Source organism: Sycon ciliatum, chromosome 3 (assembly GCF_964019385.1).
Source record: "Sycon ciliatum chromosome 3, ocSycCili1.1, whole genome shotgun sequence".
Classification (NCBI taxonomy): Eukaryota; Metazoa; Porifera; class Calcarea; order Leucosolenida; family Sycettidae; genus Sycon; species Sycon ciliatum.
In genome coordinates, this window is record NC_088645.1 from 23,105,836 (window position 1) to 23,117,495 (window position 11,660).

An 11,660-nucleotide genomic window follows, 5' to 3' on the forward strand; every position below is an offset into this window, starting at 1 on the left:
GCAGCACTGTACTACTTAGGGGCCGTCCGTAAATATCGATGTTTTTTAGACACGATATTGGTGCGTCTGGGGGGGGGGGGGGGGGGGGTTTGAGCCATGTGCGTCTTTTCGAGCATCAGAAAAATATCGATGTAAATATCTGAAGTTTCGCCGATCCCTGCACGCGGACGTCTAAATGGCTATACAAGAAATGTGAAACCAGCTTCCGTTCGCGGAGCTAAAACTCGCGACACAAGAACAAAATCAAGAATTGGAAGCTATACGCCCATGGCGAATTTCAAGAGCAAAAGAATGAGCTATTGATTGTGGAAATCGGCCGAACGATGCCTGCAGGAGACCTTTTTCAAGACAAAAAGAGGAAAAAAATGAGCATCCAAAAATATTGATTCCATGATCTAGATGTACATGTGCGTCTTCTGGGGGGGGGGGGGGGGGGGGTCAAGGGAGAGAAGCACCAATATCGTCTCTAAAAAAACATCGATATTTACGGACGGCCCCTTACTGCATGCAAGTAACCAATGTTTATTAGGCACCGGCGGATTATGCCGGCAGAAAAATTGGCAGAATTCAGTACTTTTTCTGGTAAGTTTCATGCATGTTTGGTATGTGGATAAAGAAATGGAGCAGAATGCCCGTCATAAGGTTTGTATGGTTCTGCAAATTTCACTGCTTTTCGAGCAGAATCTGCCACCTTTTCGAGCATAATAGTTTTTGGGGCCGATTTTTTGTTGTTGAAAAGTCATTTTAGTTTTGTAGATGGGTCAGAAAGTGCCCAGTACATGGATGTGCCCGGATAAGGTGGAGTCTGGATAAGGGGAATTTTTACTGTATTTTCTTCTGACATCAAAACACGCTTCCTGTCGGACTGCACAGGTAGGTAGGACATAACGTCGCATTTCCCTCACTGTATCAACACACTCCACAACCCCCCCCCCCCACACACACGCACCCCATCCACACACTTTACCAACACATCATGCATGTGGGAGCACCTAGAATTGTAAACTCACTCGTTTGAGTGACGCAAAACTAAAAGGTCAAGTCTGAATACTTGTAAAAACTTGGCTAAGTTGCCTTTATAGTAGCATAATACAATTCAAAAGTATTGAAAACTATTTTTTGAATCGGAAACCATTGTGAGATGAAATGTGGCCATCCATCCATGATCGGCATGTCAAATTTGGGTCTCGACATAAGCCTGGCATTCTCGGGCAACAGCGTGTATTCATTTTGTACTGACACGGGGAATTCTTCACTCTGGTCACACACACGCAGGACGAAAACGACAGTATGAAACCCATACCGCTGTATCGCATCACAGGCAGCTGTTTCCAGTCCATAAACGGCTACGGAACGTCGGCACGAATCTGTGGTAGAGATCAACGGGGGTAGGGGCAAAGGTAAAAACTAATAGTTACTGGAAAAGCAGAAAGTGTGACGAGTCCAAAGTTTAACGATTTACTTCAAAGTACAAAAAAAGATGTACTTTCAAGTACAAAAGTTTCCAATTATCGGGCACAACATTTTAAAATGACCCTGCCAGCACACAAATGTACTTTCATCTCGGAGGGATAACAAACTAACACTACTTTCTATCTGGGAAGTGTAATGGTGTTAAAATTTCTATCCGGGGAGATGTAGTAGTGCTTCTATCTGAAGTGGGGTAATAGCGCTTGTCGGGGAGGGGGGGGGGAGAATAGTAGCGCTTCTATCCGGGGTGGGGTAATAGTGGTTCTATGGGGGGGGGGGGGCAATAGTACTTCCATCACGCCGGGAGCGGCAAAGCTGTGCACCAAGCACTTTGCATCTACAGCCCATTCAGGAATTATTGAGCTTCAGTACCTTTACTATAAACTAGAAGTGGCCTGAGAATATCTTGACCATGTGTGTCTTTGCACAGTTCGTTTTGTTGGGAGTATGCTTGAACTGATTCGTCGAATATTAGAGTGGCGATGCCTTGGAATCTCAAAAGCATCCGACTGGAATCAGTGTGAAAATTCCAAAGCTCAATCATTTCTGGGTGGCTGCACTGTGAAAAGAGTGCATCCGAAGTGTGTTGCGATATCGTTCGGTAACCACGGAAACTCACCCTGAGCAGCTCACGACACTCGTGTGCCTCTCGCTTGTCCACGGAATGGATGAGCCGGTACAGTGCCATGAGAGTGCAGTCAGCGGGCTCGCACACCGCCTGCCAGTAGCGTAGTACGGAGAGCAAGCCGGTCATGTGGTGCCGCTGCTGGAACGCCCGCAGCGGTGTGCGCCAGTCTCCACCTCCTCCTCCTCCTTTGCCAGCGGCGACACTATCTCCACCAGTCCGGGCAGAGTCCTGAACGATGTGCTTGGCAATGTCCTCTACAGCAAGCCACAACCACCGGTGTCAACATGGGTCAACATAGGAATACAGCGGGTGCTCCAGTTTTCGTGAGTTATTTCTTGGCAATGATCAATAAAACAACATAATCGCATGGGCATGTGTTTCTGCTAAATATGCATTTATCCGTATTGATACACAATGTTCTCGCTATTTGCACGTCTTTCGGACGAGTCAACTAAACACTTACCCGCAAGCACATACATGTACACACACACACACACACACACACACACACACACACACACACACACACACACACACACACACACACACACACACACACACACACACACACACACACACACACACACACACACACACACACACACACACACACACACACACACACACACACACACACACACACACACACACACACACACACACACACACACACACACACACACACACACACACACACACACACACACACACACACACACACACACACACACACACACACACACACACACACACACACACACACACACACACACACACACACACACACACACACACACACACACACACACACACACACACACACACACATAAACACACACACACACACACACCAGACCTCAGACCTCAGACATGCCCATCGCGGAAGCGATGATAGCGAACAGCTATGTTAGACATAGCAACTTGTGCTGGGATTACACCATTCAACAGCTTGCAAGGCTGATGAATTGACCGCCACTATTTTTAGCCTGGTATCCACCACACAGCTGTTTGAAGTGACTTTTCTGGCCAGTGAATCCCTATTTTTCATTTTTCCATTTTTTATATTTTTTTTTACACACACACACACCACACCACATACTTCGGCATACACTGGCTGTTGGTAACCACCCAGGAGAATGAAAGAAAAGTCAGGAAGAGTCTGAGAAAGAGAAGAATGACGTGTGCGACCATAATCGTCAGGAATTGAACCCGCAACCTCTCGATTGGAAATCGACTGCACAATGGGACACACACACACACACACACACACACACACACATACACACACACACACACACACACACACACACACACACACACACACACACACACAGAGGAACCGGGGGGGGGGGGGCATGCATAATTATTATGTTCCCTACCCAGAGTTGGATGGCTTATGATGGCGCGTAGTTTCTTCACAAAGCCGCTGAAATCCTTGACATCATCTAGCTTGACATCCCTGAAACAAAGCAGCAGAAGACTATGGTCAGGAACAGGATATCTCAGGCACTGCAGTGCATTTCAAAATGTAGGCGCCTGGTGATTTTGAAATATTTTAAATTTGGCTGGAGCTTTTTGAGATTTTTTTACGGAATATTGCCCAGGTCCTTCCCCTAATTATTCTCATACATATTTTTAAGCTATCGGATATTAAACAAACACCCAATTTCGAAATATTTATGCACAAAGTGATCACAGATTTTATGTGGCATGGATGCTGGCCTAACGGTTTTTGTGAAGCCACACGTTTATATTTTTGAATTGCACTCTAAACTGTGCAATATATGTACACCACATGCTGGTACACTGTACTGTGATGGCTGTGCTTGTACACTGATTATCTGTCTCCGAGGCTGTAGACCAGATCTGTCTCTGTAGACCAGCTCTGTCTCTGTACATCAGCTGTGTCTCTATAGACCAGCTCTGTCTCTATAGACCAGATCTGTCTCTATAGACCAGCTGTGTCTCTATAGACCAGCTCTGTCTCTGTAGACCAGCTCTGTCTCTATAGACCAGCTCTGTCTCTGTAGACCAGCTCTGTCTCTGTAGACCAGCTCTGTCTCTGTAGACCAGATCTGTCTCTGTAGACCAGATCTGTCTCTGTACATCAGCTGTGTCTCTATAGACCAGCTCTGTCTCTATAGACCAGATCTGTCTCTATAGACCAGATCTGTCTCTATAGACCAGCTCTGTCTCTATAGACCAGATCTGTCTCTATAGACCAGCTCTGTCTCTGTAGACCAGCTCTGTCTCTGTAGACCAGATCTGTCTCTATAGACCAGATCTGTCTGTATAGACCAGCTCTGCCTCTGTAGACCAGATCTGTCTCTATAGACCAGCTCTGTCTCTGTAGACCAGCTGTGTCTCTGTAGACCAGCTGTGTCTCTGTAGACCAGATCTGTCTCTGTAGACCAGCTCTGTCTCTGTAGACCAGCTCTGTCTCTGTAGACCAGATCTGTCTCTATAGACCAGCTCTGTCTCTGTAGACCAGATCTGTCTCTGTAGACCAGCTCTGTCTCTGTAGACCAGCTCTGTCTCTGTAGACCAGATCTGTCTCTATAGACCAGCTCTGTCTCTGTAGACCATATCTGTCTCTATAGACCAGCTGTGTCTCTATAGACCAGCTCTGTCTCTGTAGACCAGCTCTGTCTCTATAGACCAGCTCTGTCTCTGTAGACCAGCTCTGTCTCTGTAGACCAGCTCTGTCTCTGCAGACCAGCTCTGTCTCTGTAGACCAGCTCTGTCTCTATAGACCAGCTCTGTCTCTGTAGACCAGCTCCGTCTCTGTAGACCAGCTCTGTCTCTGCAGACCAGCTCTGTCTCTGTAGACCAGCTCTGTCTCTATAGACCAGCTCTGTTTCTGTAGACCAGCTGTGTCTCTATAGACCAGCTCTGTCTCTATAGACCAGATGTGTCTCTATAGACCAGCTCTGTCTCTATAGACCAGATCTGTCTCTATAGACCAGCTGTGTCTCTATAGACCAGCTCTGTCTCTGTAGACCAGCTCTGTCTCTGTAGACCAGCTCTGTCTCTGTAGACCAGCTCTGTCTCTGTAGACCAGCTCTGTCTCTGCAGACCAGCTCTGTCTCTGTAGACCAGCTCTGTCTCTATAGACCAGCTCTGTCTCTGTAGACCAGCTGTGTCTCTATAGACCAGCTCTGTCTCTATAGACCAGATGTGTCTCTATAGACCAGCTCTGTCTCTATAGACCAGCTCTGTTTCTATAGACCAGCTCTGTTTCTGTAGACCAGCTGTGTCTCTATAGACCAGCTGTGTCTCTATAGACCAGCTGTGTCTCTATAGACCAGCTGTGTCTCTATAGACCAGCTCTGTCTCTGTAGACCAGCTCTGTCTCTATAGACCAGCTCTGTCTCTATAGACCAGCTGTGTCTCTTGCAACAACAGACCAACAGTGAGACCTGTGTTTTGCCGGACCCTGTACCAAGCGAAGGCCTGTATTGACTGAACAATTGTTATGCCGCGAAGTGCTGTGTACCCAACGTACATCCCTTGATCAAGCGGAATCCTGTCATATCAGGACAGTTTCCGCTGCACCAAGGGTGTCCGGTTAGGGCAGGTCGTCCCTCGTTAATACATAATCTCTGGGACTTGACAAATGTTATGTATTAACGGGGTTTATGTACTAAACGAAAGAGTACATAACTTGCTTTTATAACAGAATTTTTCACTTTGTACATACAATGTACGCATGCGTACCAGCCTACACAGACTATTAAACCCCACTTCATGGAATCATTGCGACCGTCTGAGCTTTATGCCGCATGCAATCACCAGACAATACCTATCCATGAAGAACACTTGTGTACAGAGGGAAGTCGTCACAGGCACCAAGCCATGTTGCCATGGTTTCTACTTTCAATACACGTTTTAATCTACAAAGACCACCAGTGTTCAGAGAGCAGGCACCAGACCACTGCATTTACTCCCTACGCGTACCCCTGCGACCAGTGAAGGCTAGCAGTATTCGCTACTAGTGCGGGTCACACGCACGCACACACATACATATGGCACATACACACATGTGAGCCTCTAGATCTGAAAAGGGAGCTTCTTTCGTTTTGCGCAGTATTGAGAAAAATGCATTTGAAAGCTGAGTTTTCCGCATATTATAAAAGCGATGTATATAATTCTGAATTACAGATGGAGCGGACTCGCTCCCTTCTATTTACACTGCAACGTTCGAACACATTTTCGTAGTTAAAACAACGTTTCGGCATATAGCCCTCATCAGGTTTGCAAACCTGATGAGGGCTATATGCCGAAACGTTGTTTTAACTACGAAAATGTGTTCGAACGTTGCAGTGTAAATAGAAGGGAGCGAGTCCGCTCCATCTGTAATTCTGTATGAAACTGCAGGAGGCCTCACCGCTTCTAAAGTATATAATTCTCTTATTGAAACACCCATAGCTCTGTGAAAGATGCAGATTTTGGACCTAGTTTATTTTTACATAGTGATCTGCTGAGATACAGCAATGCCATGGTAAAGATCACTCATTAATAATAATATGAACAGGTCGCATATTGCCCGCATAAACAAATCATACGGGGGTCATGCAGCTGTCAATGATCGCTAACCAGAGTTGCTTGTTGGTGGCGAGGTCGAGGCATTCCTGAATCGGCACATTCAGGGGTTTGAGGTCTTCTTTGGTGTTGTCGACCCGTCTCTTGTGGGGTCGTCCACGTGGGCGCTTGATGTCCGAAGTATTGAGGGCTAGCTGCAGTGCCTTGTAAGAGGCCGCGTCTGGTCCCTCCCGGGCAACGTGCTCCAGCCACAGGAGGCGGCGCTCTTTACATGATCACTCAAAATGCTCAGAAAATGACATAAGTCCCCCTTTTGGGCTCTAGAGGCTCATGACTGTAATACTTGTATTATTTTATATACACACAACCCCTCACACATTCAATGTACATGTATACAAGCCTGAAGGGCTTCATACACTCAGAAGTTTAGAGTGCACCACTTTTCACCCCATCACTCACGCCACTCGAGAGATAACATTTCAATGCGGCAACTCTTCTATATTGGAGAACGGTGTGCAATCAAGATTTCAAGGCCAAAACACACAGCGTCAATATTGCATATTGGAGCACAAACTCAGGCAGAAACTTACTTAGATTGTGGTTGAGTATCATCTACATCACCCGGGCAATGACCATCACTACCTAGAGATTGAACAGAAACAGTTCATACCATGTGCAATTCAGTGCACTGACTACCTTGCACAGCTTGAGTGAGTGAGAGAGAGAGAGAGAGAGAGAGAGAGAGAGAGAGGAGAGAGAGAGAGAGAGAGAGAGAGAGAGAGGGGGAGAGGGAGAGAGAGAGAGAGAGAGAGAGAGAGAGAGAGAGAGAGAGAGAGAGAGAGAGAGAGAGAGAGAGAGAGAGAGAGAGAGAGAGAGAGAGAGAGAGAGAGAGAGAGAGAGAGAGAGAGAGGGAGAGAGAGGGAAACAGAGAGAGAAACAGAGAGGGAGAGAGGTACTTCCACTCTGTCCTCTTTACTAACTTATGCATTTCAGCTGTGTTGCGACCCACAGTTAATTGGGAAGTCTTGGCCTGGCACGAGGGAAGCATGGATAACACACTAGCAGGCCCAGCTCCGGTGTGCCCCGTTGCTCGGCAACGTCCATTGAGATCTGCTCGCGTACGCTTTTTGCATGCTGCTCGGCAGCAGCAGGGCACAAACCCAGACAAGCAACACTGCGTACCACGAAGGACACACCCACTCGGTCAGTGGCAGATGTTGACGTGCCGGGAGATACATGAATAGTTAACATTTTGCTGTAAGGGAAAGCAGGCAGGCAGGCATAGTGGGACTGTCTAAAATCATGACTGGGATACTGAGCGTGCCAGGTTCAAGTCCCGCTTGGAAACGGAAGGATGTTTCCAGCCCTGCTGCAGCCCACAGTTAATTGGGAACTCGTGGCCTGGCACGGGGGAAGCATGAATGGCAGCGAATGGGATTTTTAGTCCTCGGCCACTTTGGTGGGTCTGATCGACTCACGGCCCACCGATTTAGGAGCTGCATCTGCGCCTTGATCCTTGGGGGTGGTGGCGTTCCTACGGATGCGCAAAACCTGGCCTACAGCCAAGTCTCACGCAAACCGTGAATTTGATTTGTGAGAGAAAAAACCAACGGCAAAATTATACGTCAATATCTTATGCATGGGAGTTGCTCACCCCCGCCCTCCTGTATCTTGAACAGATCATTTGCCAAGTCCCTGTAGTTGGACGACTCGCCTGCCACAGCACACACGGCCTCGCGGAACGGCTTGAACGTCGTCCATCCGCCGCTGATCAGGTCCTGCAGCAGCATCTCATTCTTGGCAATGTCGCCGCCCGCCTCCGCGATGATCTGCTTCATCTCGATGTCGGTGAGCACACCGTAGAGACGTGTTCGCAGGTCCTCGTTGCTGAAGTTGTCCACGATGAACGAGTACCACTTCACAAACTTGGCGTCTTTCCACGGCGACTCCTCGCAGTCCGTCTCCTGCACCGAGGCAACACAAAATCACGGTTCTAAGGTTCGTGTGAGGTGAGGCTGGAGGCCGAGTTTTGCGCATCCGTAAGAACGCCACCACCCCCCCCCCCACCCCCCCCCCACCCCCAGGGATCAAGGAAGCAAGGGAAGAAAAAGCGAAAATTAACACCGTGCCGATCAGCAGTGATAGTCAAGAGTCCCACTGAGAGAATTCCACGCACACCATGTGCCACACACTTACACTTGCACGCACACACACACACACACACACACACATCCACTCTCTCTCACACACACATACACACACGCACGCACATGCACACACAACTAGGGGGGTGCACGGGAGCCGAGGGGAGCCCCCCAGGCAATTTTCTGCAATTTGTTTGCAACCTTCTTGAATTTTAGAGCATATTTGCATACATTACAATTGCAATTACCCAGATTGAAAATTTTTGGGGGGTGCACGTGCCCCCCGTGCCCATCGCCGAGCACGCACCTGCATACGCACACACACGCACACACACAGACACCCACACAAACACAGAGACACGCACACGCAGACACACGCTCGGCGCGCGCACACCCCCACACGCACCATTCAAAGCTAATTCCGACCTTGTACTTACCCCAAAGTCAACAGCTCCATCCAGTACGACCCCGTCAGCGGACTCCATGATTGGCCTTGATACCAGCACTCACAGTTGACACTAGACGCAGACACAGACACAGACACTAGACACAGACACAGACACAGACACTAGACACAGACACTGGACACTAGACACAGACACTAGACACAGACACAGACACAGACACTAGACACAGACACAGACACAGACACAGACACAGACACTAGACACAGACACAGACACAGACACTAGACACAGACACAGACACTAGACACAGACACAGACACTAGACACAGACACAGACACAGACACAGACACAGACACTAGACACAGACACAGACACTAGACACAGACACAGACACTAGACACAGACACAGACACTAGACACAGACACAGACACAGACACTAGACACAGACACAGACACTAGACACAGACACAGACACAGACACTAGACACAGACACAGACACTAGACACAGACACGGACACAGACACAAGCACAGTAAGACCTAGGCTTACCGCACCCTGTTTTAAGCGGAATCCTCTCCGGATCGGGCACATTTTCATGCACGGATGGGCTGCCGTAGAAAACTCACCGCAACATGCGGAATACGGTACTGTCGACCGCGGAAAGCGGAAAGGATTCGTGTGGAGATGGGGCGTCAAGGGTCAAAGGTGTGTGTGTGTGTCACTGTGTGTATGTGTGTCTTTGTGTGCGTATATATGTGTTTGTATGTATGTGTGTGTGTGTGTGTGTGTGTGTGTGTGTGTGTGTGTGTGTGTGTGTGCATGTGTGTGTGTGTGTGTGTGCACGAGTGTGTGTGTGTGTGCACGCGCGCGCGCGCGCGTGTGTGTGTGTAGAATCAGATCCGCTATCGTTGCTACAAAGAGAAAATCTGTGGGTGCACATCCAGTGCATTTGCAGAAGTTTGCGTGCTTCTCTTGCGACCGGCGTCTACATGGTACATGGTACATGGTGTGTGTGTGTGTGTGTGTGTGTGTGTGTGTGTGTGTGTGTGTGTGTGTGAGTGTGTGTGTGTGTGTGTGTGAGAGTGTGTGTGTGTGTGTGTGTGTGTGTGTGTGTGTGTGTGTGTGTGTGTGTGTGTGTGGTGTGTGTGTGCATGCGTATGTGTGCGCGAGCACACACAGACACGCCCATGGTTGAAGGCACGTACAGGAGAGTGCATGGCTCGTGAATGCTATCCAGTTCTGATATTCTTCTTGCATCCCACCCCGCTATTGCTGCGCATTGACCGTGCTCGGCTATGATGGATTACAGAATCACTGATTCAGATTCTTACCTCTAGTCCAGACCTTGAAACGACTGTTAGGTACGATCCCAATAGAATCTCCCTCTCTGATCACGGGTGAGTAGTAGTCGGCGGGAGTAGACAGTTTTGCTCCTAAAAGCTAATGGGACTCCTATCTGCTATGACCCCGGTGAGACACCATGCAGTCAGGACTATGGCCTATCTTCGACAGCACTGCTTGGCGGACAGCCCGTGGAAAAGAATGCTCGAGCTCAGTTGGGGCTAAGCTGCTTTGAAGTCGCCCTCTTATCCGCTCACAACCTCAATGATTACCGGTATCGATCACTGCAGTGCGAAAGTGAATCTGTGTGCAGTTTTTCGCATTCCCGTCTCGGATGAGATTAGCCTGGCCAACCCCAACTCTCGACAGTACTCCTGCCTATAGGGCTTGAAAGTGATGACGTCAAAAACGGTCAGGGAGTAGTAAATTGACATCAGATTTCTATTTTGGATCCACTGAGGTGTGACTTTGCTATTGCCTCAGTATGTGGGTACATAGCAACCCACTCATGTCGTATGCAGGGGTGACTTTTACTTCGCCACCAGTTGTAACCCCGCCCCCAGTAGCCAAATCAGTAAGTTTCACTGGTTACATCACCTTGCTGTGAGTAAGACGGCTTGAAATGTGCTTGGATCCATACAAAAACTGGATCCAAGTGGATCCAATTTTTGAATTTTTGAAATTGTTGCTATGCTGTGACGTAGCACTTTCAAGCCCTATTCACAAGCAACACAGTACAAGCGCTAATATTACTAGGTCTCAGTCTGTTAGCACGGCCCGCTGTTGTGTAAATGACATAATTTTGTTCTTCATGTGCATGGTAAAATGTTTGCGAGCGCTTCGGACCGGAGTGTTGCCAGTCTGGTCCTCTGGGCTCGTGTCGTCAGCTGCCGTCAACCATACAGATGATGGTCAACCCTGGCCTAGGTCTACGGTTCAGTTTTCCGCGCTTCTGAGCCTTGAGCACGTGCTGTACATACTCGAGTCAACTCAGGTGCTGTCCCTTGTCAGCGCCCTTTCACTGACAAGATCGTGTCGGACCCAACTCTGACTGTCTCCACGTCTCTGGACAACTACGGACACAGCATGCTTAGCTCACTCAGTACTGAGTTAGTAATAGTAGTTT

The 11,660-nt window shown here is 48.4% G+C and overlaps 1 protein-coding gene across 2 annotated transcripts; it reads right to left on the reverse strand.

Annotated features, from left to right (window-relative positions):
- Window positions 1-979: 979 nt before the first annotated feature.
- LOC135811785 (uncharacterized) lies at window positions 980-10,910 on the reverse strand. Of its 2 annotated transcripts, none has more exons than XM_065325030.1 (7): window positions 10,525-10,910; window positions 9,222-9,302; window positions 8,295-8,604; window positions 7,231-7,282; window positions 3,478-3,557; window positions 2,090-2,352; window positions 980-1,367 (listed from the first exon to the last, which is right to left on the reverse strand). In XM_065325030.1, the coding sequence occupies exons 2-7, from the start codon at window positions 9,267-9,269 to the stop codon at window positions 1,347-1,349; spliced, it is 774 nt and encodes a 257-aa protein (XP_065181102.1). In that variant the 5' UTR covers window positions 9,270-9,302; window positions 10,525-10,910; the 3' UTR covers window positions 980-1,346. The 2 variants fall into 2 exon arrangements, with proteins under 2 accessions (XP_065181102.1, XP_065181101.1); XM_065325029.1 differs by having other exon boundaries at window positions 9,222-9,327.
- Window positions 10,911-11,660: the final 750 nt, after the last annotated feature.